Below are 20930 nucleotides of genomic sequence, written 5' to 3'. Positions count from 1 at the left end.
GAGGGGGGGGGGGGCGAAGTCGATTCAGTTGGTAAGGAAGCTCTTCTTGGCTTCATCTATATAAAATAAAAGTGATATATGGACTATTAGATTTAGACCCCAGGACCAACGTTGAGGTGCGAACGAACTCATTGCTGGGGAGGGGGGTCTGCAACAATGAATGAATGAATGAATGAAGGATGGGTCTGGATCGATCAGGTAGGTGCATTTATATAGAATTACGTTAAGTAGGTAGACAAACAATGTCCGGTCCTAGATAGAGAGCAAGAATGAGAACAAGAATAAGAGAGTATAACTGACAATGACACTGATAATGCTAACGACCCGGGTATATCTATTATGAACTACCTACTTAACATAACCTTAGGAATCTATCTTTTCAATCAATCAACCCCTCCATCCCTTAGGGACCTTAGCTTATCCCATCAAGATATCCAGAATAGACTACCACACAAACAAATCAACAAACAAGTGCAGAAGTGCGTGAACCCACCGCCTTTTTTCGTAAACACAGAGCGTGCAAAAAACAGGAGCAAGCAGGGAAGTGAATTGAAGTGAGGGATGTGCTCTAAGGAATAGGAATTATTATTAGATAGATTGTGATGAGGCAAGCAAGCGGGTGGGAGAAACAAAGCCAGAGGAGGCGGGAGACAAGAATCAGGGTGTAGGGATTGAGGCAGGATTCAGGGGTATGGGTATATGGGTATATTCGTGGCTAGTTGCTTGTCAGTGCGAGATGCGTGTAGTACAGGGTTGGAGGGGCGAGAAGAGGGTATCGATGTGAATGTGAATGTCGTTGAAATTAAAGGAAGGAAGGGACACGGACGAGTGAGTGGGAGTGCTAGATCTGATTGATTCGGAGGGAGGAGATGCGTGGATAGAAGGGGATTAAGGGAGGCGCTTTGCTTTTTGCGTCGCTCTTTTTCGTCTCCTTGACAGAGAACTCTCCTCTATGGGGGGGATGTCAAAAAGCAAGCCCGACACTCCTGTCGGGGAACCGATCATATTCGTATCCGCGCTGCTGCTCCTCCTGCTCCCCCTTCTCCTCCTCGTACACTCGAGGAAACGAATCCTTGTACTTCGGACTGAGCGGGATTGAGAGACTCGACTCGATCTCCTTGTAAGCTTGGGCCTCCGAGACTGAGACTTGCAGCGTCGTCGCGGCGGTGACGGCGCTAGACAGGGAAGGCGACGTTCTGTGCCCTCCTGTTATGGATGTCACAGTCGACGAGACGGTCGAATCGCTCATCGTCCGAGAGCGGCTGTATGTGGCCCGCTTCTGTGGACTGGAATTGAACGAGGAGGGGGAAGACGGTGACCCTGGAACGAATCTCCGCTTGCCAGCGCGGAAATGGTCGAGGGACTGCCTCTCAGAAGAAGGAGAAGTAGGAGATGCAGCCGTAGACCACACGCGCTCTTTATCCGGGGCAGAAGGCAAGGGTTTGTCGCGAGATATCGACTCTTGCACTATCTCAAGCGGTTCGCTCAGCGGCCGCATACGAGTCTGTGACCTGTTGACAGAGCCTGTTGTCACGAGAGTTGAGAAGTGAGGAATTAACGGATTCTCGGCCAGCCTCTCGCGCTCTGTCATCTGCTCGAAAGTCGCTAAAGAACTTCGACGTGACCCTGAGCCCACTGGTTTTCGAGGCACGTGGAAAGGAGCAGACTGGCAACGCCGCGCACGCGTGTCAAATTGAGGCGTTACAGCCTTCGGTGGAGGAGACGGCTGTTCCAGTGTGAAGTTGTCGAACTCGGGAAGATCAGACAATCGGTTTCCCGGCGTATAGATGCTGAGCTCCAGCGGCCGGAATGACCCCAGACGACTTGGAGGAGGTTCGACTCTCCTGAAGTTGGTTGGCGCACTGATCGTCGGCCGCTTGGGTGCTTTCCTCCTCACGAGCAAGCTGGCCCGGCTTGACGCTCTTGAAGCGAGATTCCTGCCCTCGCCTATCCATGACGGCAACAAAGACGACGTAGGACCCGGGCTGGGCAGAGAATCATAGAAGACCAGCTTCATCGGAGGGACGAGATGCGGCTGACTGTGACATACTTTCATCTCCCGCTCAACTCCTATTGAAGATATTGTCAGCCACCCAATCCTATTGAAGTTCAATGGGAGTTTTGAATATCTCACCTCTATTTATCGCCTGCCGATGACCCCCGCTCTCGTGATCCTCCCGGGACCACAAGCAAGACAGGCAGGACTCGAGGCAGGGCTCGAGCCAGGCAGTGAACATGAGTCCTGCTTGTTCAGTTGCCAGTGTCATCAGCCGCCAACTTGACCTTCATGGCAGCTCTCGCAACAATATGGAGAGAGTGAAATCGAGAAAAAGGCAAATACGAGATCATAATAGAGAAAGCTCAATAGGAGACGACTAGACTAGACGGCTCAACCGTTCGCCTCGTTCCAGGAGAACCAACCCCGCATGGAAGGGCAGTCACCAAAGATATACATATGCAGGACACAGTCAGCTAAGTAAGCAGCTGCATGGATCTATTCCTCTTCCAGGATCGCCACGAGCAATGCTGCAGCTGATATCAGCGGCAGCAAGCGCTGGTGGCCACTCAACCCCCACCTGGAGGTCGACTTGGAGGGCCAGTCCACCTGTGACCTCGGAGACTCGAGCTGAATCTCATGGTGCTATTCGCTGGGGAAGAACGAAAGTCAGGGCCGGCTCTTTCGCGAGGAAACTCTGATGGCCTCGTGCAGGAGGTCTGGGGCATGCGATAGGCTCGACGTGCTGACAGTGTGCAGCGGGGTTTGGGCCAAGCATCCTCAGCGCTTAAGCGTTGGTCACCGTCCACCGTCACCAGCTGCCCCGCCTCCAATCAGCGCTGAAAAAAGCCACCACAAAGAACTATTCAGGTACCTGCCCAGGTACCTTCCAATACTGATGGCTATTGATGTTTTGCTTGTCTGACGTGCAGTCTGGTTGACAGGTGCAGCATGATGTTGTGCCAAATGAAGGGATGAGGCGGTTCCTCTACTGTGTTTCAGGACGGTCTAGAACCGTCTGGTTCACCTTAACTTCTTCATACTATAAAATCCAGTTCATGCGAGTGTTTCACTTCATCGTCAATATTCTATGGCTAAGAATCAAATCTAGGCTAGGAAATGCTTAAAAAAAATTCGTCCTAAGTGGAACGAAGAGATCCAGGCTCTTCTGGCTCCACGACCAGGGACATGGCTATCTGCCCCAGACATTGTGTTCTTCTTCAAAGGCACCATACTCCAGGTGCGGTGGCCTTGGGTATCTCTCTTCCTCTTCGCTCTCATTTTCCTCAACGACAAAGTTGGGCGATGCTGTGTCAGTATTGGCTGATAACTCGGGTTGAGTGGATTGGTTCTCTTGCGTAGATTGGTTCTGGTTTAAACTTGCTTCCACTGGACCGCCAGAAGGTCTCCTGACAGAATGTGAGTATAGCACAACATAACCAAACGCGTACGGTCTTACCTGTGATCGGCTTCATTCCGTGTCGAATCTGGTTCCCTTCGTGCTTGTTGCTCTTGTTCTTCAGCTTCCTGGTTCTCTACTACAACATCCACCAGTTGGCTGCGGCGGGAGGGATTCGAAGCACTCGAATCGTGCCGTGGATGCTCCGGTCTCCGGGGCTTGGAGGCTTTCGAGCTACTTGCGCCACTGGCTCGACTCCCCCGCCTTCCATCAGATACGTGGCTGTTTCGGTGTTTCGAGGCCTTCTTCACGACCGTGGCCTGGTCGTAATTCTGATAGCTTGACGTGGTCGGTAATCGCTGATCTTTCGGAACTTGGTTGGCCAGAATCACAGGATACTGAACGTAGTTAGCTCCCAGCTTCCACATCGTTTCGGTTCAACTTACATTCCAATCGCCAAACTCCAATGCTCGCGCCTGGGCGAAGAGACGCTCATCTTCCTCGTCCAGTGTGGTCTCTTCGAGCTCTCCGTACGATCGGTATCTATCGATCACGCGGCTTCTCTTGGAGGTACTCGGCGATCCATTACGGCTCCCTGCGCCAGCCAGCAATGGTGTCCGACTATTGATCTCCCCAGGTTTAGGAATCCAGTACTTCCCCTTTCCTCCTCGTTCGTACCTCATTCCCTCCATTACTCTCTTCACCCGGGAGCTGGACTCTTCGTGGGCGATGATATGATCCCCGGAATCGAATAGCCGATATTCATAGTTCTCGCGTCGGAGAGAGAGTTTGGTATCTTCGATGAGATCCCGCACGCCAAATGCGTCTCGGAGGGCGTATTTGACCGGCATTCGGGCCGCCGATATGGTGGCATCCGCATAATCGTGCCACGAGAAGGCGTACCAATGGGCAATTGCAAAAAAAGGCATTTCAAAACAGATCAAGCTGTCTTGTATCGCAGCGGCCAGGTTGTCCGGAGTGTAACCCGGAACACCGTTGGGGAGCGCACCCAACCACTGTAGTATCGACAGGAAGAACCCCTGCCAGTACGAAGCGAAAATGATGAGCTTGATACAGAGGAACTTGGGAACTGGACGGAACGGCTTCAGGTCCTCGTGCATGCAGACCCAGAACATGGCGAGGGAATAAAGGCTAAGGGTGACGCTGATATTGTATATGATTCCGGTCCAGAGGTAGCCGGATGTCAACCCCAGATAGCCCTCTTGGTAAGTGTCCGTGGCTTTCATGATGATTGAGACAATCGCCAGGATTGGTTTCAACCACGTGTACTGCAGAATGCCTCGCTTGATCGCCAGGAACGTGTGAGGGTCAGAGATGTCAACCTTAGGAAGACAGTGATTAAGTGGCCAAGCATGTTGGACAGGTGGTCTCCCGTGGGTCATGATAATCAGGGCTCGTTCGCCGCCGAGGAAGTTGATAAGCAGTTGGAAGAAGGTATAGATGGTAAATGCCTGTATAAGCGGTCAGATATGAGGCGTGCGCAGTCGGATAGGAAGCCATGCCTCGTAGACATCGCGAATGGGGTCCAGCCAGAGAGCAGCCCGCAGTGAAACGATACTTGCCCACGAAGATGCTGCGTATATCGGAACCCTTGCGACAGTCAGCTCCCCTTGATCTGATCTGGCATCGATATAGTCCTATCACCCACATCAACAAAAGCCGGACAACGTAGCGTTGAAGCAACGGTTTCCGATAGTTTTTCCTAGGTAATGCCATCAATGGATGATTGTGTAAACAGTAGCAGCCTTTCGACGTACGTTTGAAGCCATATCGACCTGTCCAAAATGGTAAGTTCTTGTTACTTCCTCCACAACTAACCACAAAACGAACCAGGTAAGGACTCACACAAGAGATAATAATGTGGCCACCAGAGAAGCCACACCAGAAACGATAACGACTGCACGCGCAAGCCTTGAGCCTGTGCCTCCCAACGAGGCGATCACATTCATTGTGGATAAGTGTCGCAGTCCTCGACCACGCGCTCAACACGCCGGGGACAATTTCATTCCGAATCTAATCTCTCATGATAAATAAAGGGATCCTACCAGAGGCTGGACAGCATGTTAGAGCTCAGAATGCCCACCGCGATAACCACGTCGTTGTGGTGGAGCTGCAGCGGGTGTCAGGCAGGAGGATTCCGTGAATTAGCTTAGAGCTCTCCGCAGCTCCACTGGCTGTGACGCGTGACAGCCGACCTGCTGCATTATTGCGGGACCGCCGACTGAAATGCCCTCCGTATTGCTCGACATCGTGCGGCTTTGAACCCCCCTATGCTGTTCTTGTCATCCAGAGCGCACTCGTGACGAAAGAAGAAGTGAATAACAAATAATATTATTCGAAAACCACATGATGCGCCGATCCTGGAGTGGTCGAAACAGCTGAGAGTCGCAATGTCTACGGGTTGCTCTACGGGAGAGCACCGATTACGCTCTTGATGCTGCCGAAATGGCTTCGACCGACTTGACGTTGCAGCCTCCCACAGCTGGTCCTCAATTCAACTGGTAATGCTGGATGCCAGGGTCATTCCTCCGTCTGATCAATTTCTCACGCTGTCTCTAGGTTCTTCCTGGTGGAGCTCATTGTTTGCGGCATCCTGTAAGTTCGGGAGTTCCCTGCTACACCCCTTCTCCATGCAGCTGACGAGAATACCAGCTCCTTATTCTTCTTTTTCTACTTCAACCGCCTTTTCGCGACCCTTGTTTCCTACGGTGTTCGAGCGTACACGTGGCACTACTACCGTGCTTATGTCGACATTCAAGCTCTTCAGATCTCCTTGCTGGGCGGGCGGATCTTTTTCAAAGGCATCCGATACCATGGTGTGAACGAAACAATTCTGGTTCATGGGGGCTACGTGACATGGAACTACTGGAAACGCGCAGTCAAACGAGTCGACCTTGCGAGGGCAAGAGGATCGAAATGCCGACCGCGTTCGCAGGGAAACAGCGATGAGGGCTCAGGAGGTGACAACGATAGCGAGTATGTTGCGAACCGTGGAGAAACGGGTGGCGTGGCCGAAGCGGACCGTCTTCCTTGTCGTATAGTTGTCACCGTCTACGGCTTGGAATGGTTCCTCTACAATCGCACCCCTGCGTATGATGATATACTCTCCGGGTTCGCCCGTTCCGGGGATCGGGATTCTGTTACGCATGCCTCGAGATCACCTTCACCCGGAGCAAAGTCCACAGGCTATGACAGCTCCCGGCCGGGCTCAGGGAAGGGTCTCTCTGCCCGTCTCGATCGAGCCTCGAGCGATACCTCTGTTGCGGAGGGCTCCTCAGCCAGGAACCGTCGTGCTGAATCTGTCCTGTCGTCGGATCAGCATGTAGCTGCAACCGACTCTGGAACAGAGGATTCCATTTCGAAGTTCCTGCAGTTGCTACCGGTCAAAGTGGAGTGCACGAAGGGAGCAATTGTCGCCGGGAACGAGAATACACGATCCGTTCTGACGGTAACGTTTGAAAAAGCCAGCGGATTGATTGATGCTAGCGACGCGGGCCCTCTTGATCTCTATCGGCAACTCTTCACGTTTGAGTTCACTCACCCGATCATCCAGCTGCGGCCGAACCCCGACTTTAAGGAACTTCAGCTTGCAGCTGCTCGTACATTGAGCTCTACACCTGTCGACGAAAAGCGAAAGGAAAACAAAAGAGCTTCTCGTTTCAATTATCAGCGCACGAAACGCGAGATATGGCACAGCATCCGGGGTCTGGTCCCATATTTCCAGAAGTCGGTGGAATCATTCCACGTCGACTCGCATTATCAGAGGGGCACAGACATGACATCCACCGGTCGCACTGGTCTTTCACCCGAGACTAGATGGCGTGGTCTCACCCGATACCTGGATGAAAACACCGATGAGCATGAGGGTTGGAATGCTGTTGAGTATGGAAGATTCTCAACGCTCGTCGACTGTCCCTCGTTAACGTTGAGCTACTACTGGGACGTTCCCGGAAAGGTCCCTTCAGAGCAAGCGGAGCTATCTTCTATCCGGAAGGTATCACAAGATATCAATGGAAGTAATCCTCCGGAATGGGGACTGGATCTGAAGATCGAAGGTGGTACAATAAATTACGGCCCTTGGGCCGATAGAGAACGTGTCGGTCTACAGAATGTTTTCTTTCCCAATCCTTTTCGGAGTGCACAGCCCGCTGAGCTGCTGACACCAGGGGCCTTGAGACGAAGCACTTCATTCAGGCTTCGAGTAGAGATCAGTCAAGACACAACACTGAGGATCCCGACTAGAGAGGAGTCTAAAGACTGGCAGTGGAAAGGTCGAGCCGACGCAATTCGCGGGTTGTCAAAGTTTAAAAAGCAAAAACAGAAAAGAGAATCGCGAAACAAGGACAGTGAAAAGGGGAAAGTTGGACCTGAAATCCGTCCATTTGGGTGGCTCACCCTTCGAGTGTCTCGGGATTCAACTATAACCTACAATATGGATATGGTTGCTTCCAAGACTGGTTATCACAACTACCTTACCCTCGACCTTCGCGATTCCAGAATGTCGTCAAGCGTCAACCATGGGCTGCTATGGCAATGCCCGCGACAGATAATTTCTTGTGATCTTTCCAATCCTCTTACTTGGAACAGTCTGCATCGATGGGAATTCAATGTAGAGAGCCGCGACATGGAATTGTTCCTGCTAAGAGACCATATATTCCTTATAACAGACCTTGTCAGCGACTGGACCTCCGGCTCAGTCGCGGATTATTATACCTTTGTTCCGTTCGTTTACAACATCAAACTTCTTTTTACCAACTTTCGGCTCTTTATGAATGTCAATGATTCGAACATCATTAACAATCCCTCGGACCTGGACGATAACACATTTGTGGTAGTCAAAGGGAAACAGTTGACATCCCATGTTGGGATATCTGCCACAAAGTACAAGCCCGAGGAAAATACCGTCACCTTCGGGTTGAACCTGCAAGACGGCGGTCTTGATCTCTTGACCCCATTGTGGCACACGCTTCATACTTTCTTGAGAGATAAAGCAGTTGCCACGTTGAATGATCTAACCATCAATGGCAGCTACACGTACAATAGTGCCACCTCACGGGCATTGACTGACACGCTCTTGATGGATATTGCTGGCAGATCCCCGAGGTTATATCTCTACGGGTTTCTAATTCGGTACTTCATGAGAATCAGAGAGAATTATTTCGGCGAAGAGATGCATTTCAAAACTCTGGAAGAGTTTCAGGAGGCTGCTAACGCTAAGGAGCAGCCCGGTGCACATGGCGGAATGAATCCAAATAGAAAGAGTAATGATCTTGATGTTATCATTCGTGTCGCTGTCGACAGCCCTTGTGTGCTTCTCCCGACCAATATTTACGATCATTCGAAAAGCCTCCGGCTGACTGCCGCATCCATCGACTCGGACATGCGATTCACGAATTACTACATGGACTTGCAAACTGGTCTCAGCCCTGTTGAGGTGGCTCTGGAATCGCTGGACCCCGACAATGCAGTCAGTGTCTCAAACACTCAATTTTTTATCGATGGAGTTTCGATCTACGGTCATCGCTTGTTTGGACTACCGCCTACGGAGCCAACATACGTGTGCAACTGGGATTTTGAGGTAGGAAAAGTCGTGGGTGAATGCTCTCCGGACTTTTTAAGATCCCTGACCGCCGCGCTACGGGACGTTGGCTTTACCTTGGATGACGAAGAAAACGCCCTACCGCCATTGCATCCGGTTGCTCTCCATGATGTTACATTCCTGCGTGCAAGAGTCGAATCGGTTCACGTATCTGTCCTGGTGGATCGAACCGCGTTGATTCTTGCATCTGATGCTATTACAGTGCAGTTCAATGACTGGGCCCGATGGCGATTCTCGAAACGACTATCCCTTACAGTCCCCAATATCTCTGTTGCTGCAGTTGATCGGAAGTCTGCTGCGCGATGGCAGGGGAAAAGATATGGCACCGTGACAACGTACGCTCTCTTTGAAACAAATGTTAAGTTAACAATGCTGCAGCGGAAGTCGAACTTTTACGAGGAACGCAGATTGCAACAAGAACACATAAGGGTGCATGATCAGAGGACTCATCGGACACCGTGGCTACTGCTCGACTCAGAGCAAGCTGATGGGACCCCGTTGACCCAGAAGGGTGCCAAAGTTGACCCCCCAGCGATGGCGGTTCCGTCTATGCCTCAGCCGGTTGTTGATGGGACAGGGTTGTCTGACTTCTCGTCCTCAAGTTCTGTGCTGAGGTTTCAGAGCAGCCTGAAACATAGGAGCTCCTTTTTATCTTTGGGTGCTTCAAGTTTGCACAGCAAGAACAGCATTCCGAAGGGAAGAATGTCTCGCTCTAAAAGTCAAATATCAGAGATTCGGTCAAATCGTGGTTCGGCTTTATCGAATGAGGATCCTGTCTCTGGTGACAAAGTTCGACACGTCCGACAACGAGGGGAGACCAAATTCTATCTCCACGACAATTCTCTGTCAGAAGAGCCGCAGCTCTCAATGATCGGTCTGTCTAGTCCCTGGGCTATGCCCTACTTTCAGTTTTATAATGTTGTCCCAGACTCGACACAGCTTCCGCCTCTTCCTGCCATTCCTCCTGCGACTGAAACCGCCTTCAACGACCATGATTCGATTGAAAATCCTGCAGACGACAAGGCAGCGCACGTGGATATCTTCTGTGAGCTTGCCCCAGGGCTCAGAGGGTTTTGTACTCCAGAATTCCTCTTTGCTTTATCCTCGTTAGTCCAGGGTCTGCAGCCTCCTGAACCAGTCGATATCATCGATTCGCTCCAGACAGATGTTATCTCCGATATCACGAAGTATGAGAAGGCAATGAAATCGCCGAAAGCGACGTCCAGCTTCTCTGTCCGAATTCCTTCCACAGTATTGAGACTAATCAATTCGTCAAATTCAGAGAATGATTCTCAATTTCAGTTTCAAGATGAATATAAGGTGTCTTTCACTCACCTGAAGGCGACACTCCGAACGAAGGTGGAACGGAAAGAGGACGATCTCGTGAACGGCATACAGCAAAATTTGGCCGTCCATGCAGCGGCGGATATGTTATCCGTTTCTGCTCTAGGCAGACGAGCAGATGCTTTTCAAGAACAAGCTGAGCTCAACTGCTCCTTGAGAGAAATAATGTTCTGGCTAGCGACTGTTCCGAGCATGCAGGCCAATCTTCAAATGCGATCGTTCGAGACAGTGACATCGACGAAGTCGGTGGAGCCGCTTGCATTTTTAGTTCAACGGACCACGACCCTTCTCGATTCCGTAACGTCTTCTTTTCAGCAAGCGTCCTCCAGCACCGATCGTTTACGCTACCTAGTCTGGTCACTCACAGAGTCTGCTGCTGGAATTCCTGACCCGTTGTTCTTAACCCGACCTTCGTCTGTTCTCCGAGCGTCCCGGTCCCATTTGCGACTTCACGATTCATGGAAAATCCTATCTCGCTTGCGTAACATCTACAAGAACCTTTCACCGGATAAACAGCAGGCCCTGAAAACGAACTGTATCGATCTTAGGAACCCCTGTCCACAAAATGCCAAGTCCAAGGTTGTGCAAAGTTTTGATGAATGGCGGCCTTGGGATCTTGCTCATGTTGAAAAAAGCTATGCGATGAAGAAGATCTGGGGTGACTTTGACAATCAACCAAACGATGACGCTCCTATCAAGTCAACAACCTTTTCATGTGCGGTAAAAACTTTCAGCTTCTTTGTAGACCCTGGTCCAAAAGAGAGCGACTTCATAGTTGAGGGGCTATTTATTGCATTCGCTCTCAGTTCACCAAAGCGCCAAAAGGAGGTTACACTTGAAGGGCGCAAGAAAATCATGACCTTGCGGTCATATTGTTCATCGGCGGCTTTACGCTTACGCTGGGAGATACTCGATCTTGTGGAAGGAGTTACGAGGACAATGTCAAATATCACGCTAGAATCTGCAGCGCCCGTCAGAGTCACAGAGGTCAAAGAGGAGACACCGGTTGAATTGCATGTTGTTCTCGGGGCTGATGTTGGATCCATTACCCTCGATGGGATTAACTTGGGACTGGCTTTGATGGGTTATGGGCTTAAAGGCTCATTAGTCCATCGTCCACAACATGCGGAGTTGCAGGAACAAATGAGCGTTCTTCTCAGCGCTGAGGATTGTTCAGCCAAATTTTCCAATCGCTCCAAGGTGCTGATGTTGTGGGAAGTCTGGAAACCTAACGTCTACAGCTCCTATATGCTGGATAAAAGCCAGGACAATGTTGTATACGACTGGAAGGTCGCGTGCTCATGTAGGAAGCTTCTTTATGATATGAAAGAAGATCCCCTGGGTCTCATCCATGCCGCGGATCGGGTCGTGGAGGATGAAGTGCGATATGTTCGTGACCTTCTCCAAAGACTTGAACTTCAGACGACGAGCCGACCGTCAACTCCTCCCACCGAAAAGCCAGCAAGTTCCGACGTCCATCAGTTCCATGTTGCCCTATTCCTGGATGACTACCAAATCAACCTCTGTCTCCTTCCATCTCTGAATTATGCTATCTATGGCGAGGTAGCTCGAATGTCGGTCATGTCCAGCAAAGGCAGTGGGATTGAAGTCGACTTCGATGTCAAAAGTAACTACCATGTCTTTCAGTCTATGGAAGAAGGTCAAGCACAAACTGTATCTGAAGTCGACGTGCCTCCAATCAACGGAAGAATACTTGGGAGACTGTCGCCAGATCTCATTTGGCTGAAGGCTGACGTCACAGTCGAGCTTATCAGACTACAAGCCAGTGCACTGCGCAGTCTGTTGAGCGTTGTTAATCGTCCAGAAATTTCTCACTTTGCGTCTGACTTCAGAGAAAGTGTGGAGGAACTTCACCTACATTTTGAGGATGTTCTCGTTCGGGAGGTCCCGACTCCACGCTCTTCAGTCAGTTCCAAGAGCCGTGAGATCCTCTACAATATCCAGCTCACGATGGCGGGTATGGGAATTCATGCTCGTGCCCCAGGTCTCCGAAGCAAAGAGTACTCTGCGGATATGGATTTCAGCTTCGGGGCAATGCAGATGCGCCTGGACAATGCCTCGGAACAACAATATCCCTCTGGATACCCAGAATTCCATATTAATGTGTCTCAAATCGCGCTCGAACTGAGGAGACAGGAAAAGTCTCAGGTTCAGCCTTATGGCAGTCTTGTCTTAGATGCCGGCATCGTGGGCACATCGAGACTGAACGAGCGGAATGAGATTGTGCGAGCATATCACCTGACTAGCAAAAGCCTGGATGTAGAACTTTTTGCTGAAACTGCATCTCTGGTGATCGACATTGCGGCTCATTTACAAGAACGTATCAAGACGCTCGATCTCTCAGAGGACATGAAGCGGTTCAGAAACTTGGGACGTCTGGCCCGGCCGCGTAGCAGAGGGCTGGTAACCCAGGTACCGGAATTTAAAGTCACAGACGAGGACGAACCCCAGTCCCAGGCTTTGTTCAGTGCTATGTACTCGGTTGAGCTAGCGAATATCCAAGCCAGCTGGATCATGCATGAGACATCTTCCGCTAAAGCAGGACATCAACCCGAAGATCTGGTATTCTCTATCCGCTATGTGACTCTATCTACCACGAAAGAGAACGCTGCCAAACTCCGAATCCAAGATATGCAACTGCAGATGACACCTAAATTTGAGGACAAGCGAAAGCGGTCTCTCAATTCGGCTCTGATGCCGGAGATCGTCTTCAACGTCGCATATCTATCTACGAAGGAAGATCTACGGCTGGCCTTCCAAGCTGCAGGAAAGTCGCTGGATATCCGAGCGACCACCGAATTCATCCTCCCGGCTAGTCTCCTGCAAAATTCTATCGCTTCCGCTAGTGAGAAGTTGCGCGAAGCCAACGCAATCTGGGCCACTTCGCCTTCCCAATCCAACAGCGGAAATGGACTGTTTGGGAACAAACGCCTGTCGTCTCTCCTCGTCGATGTCGACTTTGCTGGAGCCATCGTTTCTTTGCTTGGTAGACAGCTGGATGACCAACAAACACTCCTTGCGGCGACGGTGAGAGGTAATGGACCTGCCGAGGGCAAATACGGACAATACGTGCAAGGTGACTCTGCGACAACTGCTTCGCTCCGAGCTCCCGGCGTTGCGCTCAAAGTGCAATATGGTGATAGTGGGACGGAAGATCCAACCCTGAATGCAGAGCTGAGAGTGAGCCCCTCGAGCAATGTTCTGTACCCTACCGTGGTTCCTCTTATCAAGCAAATATCAGCTAGCATTAAGGAGGTGGTGGGCGAACAGGATGAACCCAGACCGTCTTCCTCTAGCAAGCTCCAACCCCACAGGATGGTGCAGGATACTTCGCTGGACGCAACCAATCCAGAGACAATACTGGGCCGTTGCAAGCTGAATATTGGTCTGCGGATCTGTAAGCAGGAGTTCAGTTTAAGCTGTCAACCTATCGCCCGGGTCGCTGCCACTGCGCGATTTGATGATATCTACGTGACCGTCAACACTGTCCAATCTGCCGAGCAGCGGCGATTCTTCGCTATTCTCATTGCATTCAACTCCCTGCAGGCGTCAGTCAAGCATGTGTATTCCAATGAATCGACAGCGAGTTTTGAAGTGGAGTCAATAGTGATGTCACTGATGAACAGCAAACACGTCAGCACCAGCAGTGGCATCTCTGCTATTCTCAAAGTTAGTCCGATGAAGATTATGGTTAATGCGAAGCAAGTCCAAGATTTCCTCTTGTTCCGAGAGATCTGGGTGCCTTCTGGCGATGAGGCTACGTTCACCACCTCATCGCACAGCCCTTCACCGGAATCACAGGCGTTGATTGTACAGCGATACCAGCAAGTTGCATCGGCAGGCGCCTTTCCATGGAATACCGCGATCGCCATCGACGAGCTCGATATCCAGCTCGATCTTGGACAGACGCTGGGCAAGGCTGAATTTACTATTAAGGACCTATGGGTTTCCTCGAAGAAAACGTCTGATTGGGAACAGAACCTCTGCGGTGGATTCGACACCATGGCTATCGAAAGCAAGGGGAGAATGAGCGGGTCTGTGGAGCTTCGAAAGCTGAAAGTCCGGACCTTCATCAAGTGGCCGGACGAGACCCCAACCTCGGGCCAGACTCCCCTCATTCAGGCATCAGTGGCATTTGATGCGCTGCAGGCCAACGCCTCGTTCGAGTATCAGCCGTTCCTGGTGGCTGATATCGGCGCGTTTGCGTTCTTGATGTATAATGTTCGCAGCAGTTCCCAGCCGTCCCAAGATCGGCTGGTCAGCATTCTCGAAGGCGAAAAGGTTCAAGTCTTCTGTACGACGCTGACTGCGTCACAGTCCTTGGCGCTTTTCCAGGCGTGGCAGCGTCTGGTGCAGGACAAGTACGCTGCGTACGAAGCCTCTCTGAAGGAAATTGAGAAATATCTGCGCCGCAAATCGGTCTTCAGTACGAGCACGGGCAGCCCTCCCATTGTGACCTCCAAGAAGGATGACAGCTCTGAAAAGGCACCGATCTCGCTCCATACGGATGTCGTCGTGACCATTCAAGCGATCAACGTCGGTGCCTTTCCCAGCACGTTCTTTGACAACCAGATCTTCAAGATGGAGGCCCGCGACGCCCAAGCCCGGTTTGCAGTCTCGCTGGAGCAGGACAAGATCCACAGCGCCTTGGGGCTTACTTTGGGGGAGCTACGCGTCGCCCTGTCCAGCATCAACCGGCCATCCGCCGTGGAGCTGGCAGAGCTGTCCGTTAGCGAGGTTGCTGCACGGGCGACCGGGTCTCGGGGTGGAACGATCCTGAAGGTACCTCGCGTCGTGGCGAGCATGGAGACGTGGCAGACCATGGCATCGAACGAGATCGAGTACATCTTCAAGAGCGCCTTTGAAGGCAAGGTCGATGTCGGGTGGAACTACTCTCGCATCAGCTTCATCCGCGGCATGTGGACGAGCCACTCTCGGGCTCTCGCCAGCCGTCTGGGGAAGCCTCTGCCGCCCTCGGCCGTCCGCATCACGGGCGGACCTAAACCGGAGAGCGAGGGCGACGACCATCATCCCGAGAACGGTGAGCAGCAGAAGATTACGGCCGTCGTCAATGTGCCTCAGTCGAAGTACGTCTACCGGGCTCTGGAGCCTCCGCTAATCGAGACTCCGCAGCTCCGGGACATGGGAGAGGCCACGCCGCCGCTGGAGTGGATTGGACTGCACCGCGACAAGTTGCCGAACATTACGCACCAGATCATCATCGTGACGCTGTTGGAGGTGGCCAAGGAGGTTGAAGATGCATATTCGAAGATTCTTGGGTGATCATTATGGAGTATCGGTATTAGATGTTGGAGTTGGGTGTTTATGGGTATATTTTCATGACTATTACTTATTTTTCTGTGGGAATAAGGCATACCATGTAATATAGCAGGCAGTATATAGAGATAGATGACTTAATTTAATTCTTCATCTTTTCGATTGCGTTTTGTTGCAATGGATTATAGTACTTGTTCATAAGTTCCCGCCACAAGCCCATTTTCCCGCAAAACCTGTGTATTTTATTTATTTCTCAACACAATTATATAGTAAAGGGTATTTGAAAAATATATTTTTAATTAGAAAAATTAGGAAATCTAAATTTTTTATATATCAACATTTTTTAATTAATAAATCATCATAATTTTAAGATTTTTTTTAACCATAAACTTGGACCAAATTTTCTCCAAGTTTTTAACTGTTAAAAAAATAAACGATTAAACTATACATTTAATCAATATTTTTTTTTAATAAAAACATTCTTACATATTAAGAGAATAAACGATATAGATTTTTTATTCAAAATAATTAATATTATAGGAGGGTTCATTTTTAGATCTAGATTTTTTAGGAAATTTGGGACTAACTTCATCCTCCAAAAAAGAAGTTATTATAGGCTTTAGGCAAACAAAGTCTCGATATAAAAAATTAATTTAACTAACTTTCTCACTAAAAATCTATTTCAAAATTACCCTTTATAAATGATATTTTTTAAATAAATTGAGTCTGAAATATGCAGGTTTTGCGGGAACTTATGAAAATATAGCTGTGGTAATACTTCAAGTCCTGTTAACTCCGGCTGCGCTGGCGGTGACGGGAGGGGATCCCCATGGGCCACGTGATTGGTCGACGGGAGCCCGAGGGCCCCTCGTTGCAGCGAACGAGCGCCGTGGATGGCAGCATTCCTCTGGCAGACCCTCGCCCACAACATCACTGGCAGGCAATTCCTGCATTACAAATGCTGGAGGGTCCCGTACCTACCCGCCGCTTCAATCATTGGCGAAGGACTGAATCCGGTGGGCAAGAATATGATGCTACCACTGGCGGGGTTTGAATAGGCCTTCAGCGAGAGATGCGAGACTGACACACTGACGAGCATTGTAGAGTCATCAACGTCTTATGAGTAACGAGATTACATCAGACGTAGCTTTTTGAGTCATGCTATGACTGCTGTGTAATTTTCTTTGTTGAGGTTGGCTGGTAGCCTGGTCGTGGTGCAAGCGAACCGTTCAATTGGGGTTTGGAGGGGCTGGCGGGAGTAGACGAGGGGCAAAAAAAGACGAAAAAGAAAAGCGCCCACTATGATGGATGGCAGGGTAGGTATCTGGCGCACACAAATCAGAAACCCTCACGAATTAAAATTAAAATTGATTTGATGATTAATTACTAGCAGAAGTTAAAGCGGCAGACTAACTAGGGCAACGCACTCAGTCGGGAAAATCCTGCCTGCCCAGCTGCCTTCCCCACTTTAATCCCATCTCCTCTTTGCCCTGCTCTGCTGGTTTTTCCCTCTCTCACCTCTTTGCGCACACCTTTCCCTCTCTCCCCGTGAGACCTCAGCTCTCTTCTCATCGCAGGAGTAGCGCAGACAGGTTCCCTCTCCTCTAGAGCCACATCAGGTCGAGCCAGTTCTCGATCCTGATTATCTGTGTGTCGCTTTCTGCGTTTGGTGTTCCTTTTTTTACTATTTTTTTTACACCTTATCGCACAACCCCGCCTCTAGGGCTGTCGAGAAAAAATCCGTCAAGATGGTCAAGTAAGCGTCTCCAATCTCCTCGTCATGATCCCGTCTGCCTTGATTGGAATCGAACTCGTCGAAGATGGATATCGGACTAATCCGTGATTTTTTCTAATGCAGCTTCACGATCGAAGAGGTTGGTTTTCTCCCCCCCTCGCTCTGGGAGGGGTCGACAGCAGCACTGACAAGAAACTACAGATCCGGGCCTTGATGGACCGTCCGGCCAACATCCGGAACATGTCCGTCATTGCTCACGGTACGTCGCTGGATATATCGTCTTTTGTGGGAATGCAGTCATCTAACAGAAATTTCTGATTAGTCGACCACGGAAAGTCGACCCTGACCGACTCCCTCGTCCAGCGTGCTGGTATTATCTCTGCCGCCAAGGCTGGTGAGACCCGTTTCACGGATACCCGTCAGGATGAGCAGGAACGTGGTATTACCATCAAGTCCACGGCCATCTCCCTGTACGCCAAGCTGCCGGATCCTGAGGATCTCAAGGACATTCCCCAGAAGGTCGACGGAAACGAGTTCTTGATCAACCTGATCGACTCTCCCGGTCACGTCGACTTCTCCTCCGAGGTCACGGCTGCCCTCCGTGTCACCGACGGTGCCCTCGTCGTCGTCGACTGTGTCGAGGGTGTCTGTGTCCAGACCGAGACTGTGCTGCGCCAGTCCCTGGGCGAGCGTATCAAGCCCGTCGTCATCATCAACAAGGTCGACCGTGCTCTGCTCGAGCTCCAGGTCTCCAAGGAGGACCTGTACCAGTCCTTCGCCCGGACGATCGAGTCCGTCAACGTCATCATCGCGACCTACTTCGACAAGGCCCTTGGTGACGTCCAGGTTTACCCTGACAAGGGTACCGTCGCCTTCGGTTCCGGTCTCCACGGATGGGCCTTCACCGTCCGCCAGTTTGCTGTCAAGTACGCCAAGAAGTTTGGTGTTGACCGCAACAAGATGATGGAGCGTCTCTGGGTAAGTCGCGTTTTCTTCCGGTCCGGTGGAGAGCGATACTGACGGTGGACCCTCCACAGGGTGACAACTACTTCAACCCCAAGACCAAGAAGTGGACCAAGAACGCCGACTACGAGGGCAAGCCTCTCGAGCGTGCCTTCAACCAGTTCATCTTGGACCCCATCTTCAAGATTTTCGCTGCCATCACGCACAACAAGAAGGAGGAGATCGCGACCCTGCTCGAGAAGCTGGAGATCAAGCTTGTCGGTGAGGAGAAGGAGCAGGAGGGCAAGGCGCTGCTCAAGACTGTCATGAGGAAGTTCTTGCCCGCTGCCGATGCCCTCTTGGAGATGATGGTCTTGCACCTGCCATCTCCCGTCACGGCCCAGAAGTACCGTGCTGAGACTCTGTACGAGGGTCCTACCGATGACGAGTGCTGCATCGGCATCCGGGACTGCAACCCCAAGGGTCCTCTCATGCTCTACGTCTCCAAGATGGTGCCGACCTCCGACAAGGGCCGTTTCTACGCTTTCGGTCGTGTCTTCTCCGGTACCGTCAAGTCCGGTCTGAAGGTCCGCATCCAGGGTCCCAACTACACTCCTGGAAAGAAGGAGGACCTGTACATCAAGGCTATCCAGCGTACCATTCTCATGATGGGTCGTTTCGTCGAGCCCATCGAGGATGTCCCCGCCGGTAACATTGTCGGTCTGGTCGGTGTCGACCAGTTCTTGCTCAAGTCCGGTACTCTCACCACCTCCGAGACCGCCCACAACATGAAGGTCATGAAGTTCTCTGTCTCTCCCGTCGTGCAGCGCTCTGTCGAGGTCAAGAACGCCAATGACTTGCCCAAGCTGGTCGAAGGTCTGAAGCGTCTGGCCAAGTCCGACCCTTGCGTCCTGACCTACATCTCCGAGTCCGGTGAGCACGTCGTCGCCGGTGCCGGTGAACTTCACCTGGAAATCTGTCTGAAGGACCTCGAGGAGGACCACGCCGGTGTTCCTCTGCGTGTCTCCGACCCTGTTGTGCAGTACCGTGAGACGGTCGGTGCCGAGTCCAGCATGACCGCCTTGTCCAAGTCTCCCAACAAGCACAACCGTCTGTATGTGGTTGCCCAGCCTCTGGATGAGGAGGTCTCCAAGGCCATCGAGTCCGGCAAGATCAACCCCCGTGATGATTTCAAGGTCCGTGCCCGTCTTATGGCCGATGAATACGGCTGGGACGTCCAAGATGCCCGTAAGATCTGGGCTTTCGGTCCCGACACCACCGGTGCCAACTTGCTGGTCGACCAGACCAAGGCCGTGCAGTACCTGCAAGAAATCAAGGACTCCTTCGTCTCCGGTTTCCAGTGGGCGACCCGTGAAGGTCCTATTGCGGAAGAGCCGATGCGCTCGATTCGCTTCAACATTATGGATGTGACCCTTCACGCTGATGCTATCCACCGTGGTGGTGGTCAGATCATCCCCACTGCTCGTCGTGTGCTGTACGCAGCTACCCTGCTGGCCGAGCCCAGCATCCTGGAGCCCATCTTCAACGTCGAGATCCAGGTGCCCGAGCAGGCCATGGGTGGTATCTACGGTGTGCTCACCCGCCGTCGTGGTCACGTCTACACCGAGGAGCAGAGACCCGGTACTCCTCTGTTCACCGTCAAGGCCTACATGCCCGTCAACGAGTCCTTCGGTTTCACCGGCGATCTGCGTGCCGCCACCGGTGGTCAGGCCTTCCCTCAGTCTGTCTTCGACCACTGGGCCATCCTTCCTGGTGGCTCGCCTCTTGACCCCAACACGAAGCCTGGTCAGATCGTTGCTGAGACCCGTAAGCGCAAGGGTCTCAAGGAGCAGGTTCCGGGCTACGAGAACGTAAGTTCCCTTGTCCCTTTGTTTTCGACATTGATGAGACTGACAATTCTCGCGTATAGTACTATGACAAGCTGTAAACAAAGCATTGCGAGTCGGGCAGATCTCGCCTTGACGATATCTGGAAGCCAATTGTTACGAGTATGACGACCCCAAGCAGAAGAGCGGAAGGCAGCAGCGAATGCTGCAGCTTTTTATTTTGGCGAGTCCGATGATGATGATGATGATACCACCGCTCTTTGCGCCCCAAAAAAATCAAAAGAAGAAAAAGCAAAAAAGAATTTTGGAGTGAAGGGTATACAGTTAGGCGAGTCATTCCACGTCAATTCTGCTCCTGACGGAATTGGCGCCCGTTTCGTGCATTTGTATGCAGTTCGGTCAGATCCAGCCCGGATTTCCGATACCTAGAAGGGAGTAGAATAAAGGCATCGAGCATTCAGAATTGCATTTCCCCTTTTTTTTTTCCTTTGTGATGTTATTAACAATGACTGTGAATCGTTTTGCTGTTAATTAGTTGTTCGAACATGAAAAAAAAAGAAAAGAGATATATAAATACTGCGTTCATACTGCTGTCAATTAAGAGGTGTAGCTATAGTTTTCTGTAAAATCGTCGATATACGCTGGTTGATGTAATAGGAAACCCCCCCGTGTTCCTTCCGCCGCGCGGTCACGTGACGATGATCCTAGGATTGTCGCGTTTTCCTAGGTTGGAATTGGATTGGAGAACG

The 20930-nt window shown here is 51.1% G+C and overlaps 4 protein-coding genes across 4 annotated transcripts; 2 read left to right on the top strand and 2 right to left on the bottom strand.

Annotated features, from left to right (window-relative positions):
• Positions 1-964: 964 nt before the first annotated feature.
• On the bottom strand, positions 965-2267 carry VTN77DRAFT_8695 (uncharacterized protein; the record flags this gene model as incomplete). Its single annotated transcript, XM_069425220.1, has 2 exons — positions 965-2070; positions 2135-2267. The coding sequence occupies 2 exons, from the start codon at positions 2265-2267 to the stop codon at positions 965-967; spliced, it is 1239 nt and encodes a 412-aa protein (XP_069274467.1).
• A 921-nt stretch (positions 2268-3188) lies between these two features.
• Positions 3189-5365, bottom strand: VTN77DRAFT_8694 (uncharacterized protein; the record flags this gene model as incomplete). Its single annotated transcript, XM_069425219.1, has 7 exons — positions 3189-3405; positions 3456-3793; positions 3842-4867; positions 4919-5006; positions 5065-5118; positions 5174-5191; positions 5262-5365. The coding sequence occupies 7 exons, from the start codon at positions 5363-5365 to the stop codon at positions 3189-3191; spliced, it is 1845 nt and encodes a 614-aa protein (XP_069274466.1).
• Positions 5366-5861: 496 nt separating this feature from the next.
• Positions 5862-15663, top strand: VTN77DRAFT_8693 (uncharacterized protein; the record flags this gene model as incomplete). Its single annotated transcript, XM_069425218.1, has 3 exons — positions 5862-5917; positions 5976-6011; positions 6069-15663. The coding sequence occupies 3 exons, from the start codon at positions 5862-5864 to the stop codon at positions 15661-15663; spliced, it is 9687 nt and encodes a 3228-aa protein (XP_069274465.1).
• A 1742-nt stretch (positions 15664-17405) lies between these two features.
• On the top strand, positions 17406-20282 carry VTN77DRAFT_8692 (uncharacterized protein; the record flags this gene model as incomplete). Its single annotated transcript, XM_069425217.1, has 6 exons — positions 17406-17413; positions 17516-17531; positions 17594-17651; positions 17715-18370; positions 18430-20205; positions 20265-20282. The coding sequence occupies 6 exons, from the start codon at positions 17406-17408 to the stop codon at positions 20280-20282; spliced, it is 2532 nt and encodes an 843-aa protein (XP_069274464.1).
• Between the last annotated feature and the right edge of the window lie 648 nt (positions 20283-20930).

The sequence above is a fragment of the Rasamsonia byssochlamydoides genome (genome assembly GCF_041956645.1).
Source record: "Rasamsonia byssochlamydoides strain NRRL 3658 unplaced genomic scaffold VTN77scaffold_76, whole genome shotgun sequence".
Lineage (NCBI taxonomy): Eukaryota > Fungi > Ascomycota > Eurotiomycetes > Eurotiales > Trichocomaceae > Rasamsonia > Rasamsonia byssochlamydoides.
The sequence above is the reverse complement of the archived record's forward strand: the minus strand, read 5'-3'. Positions and strand labels throughout refer to the sequence as shown.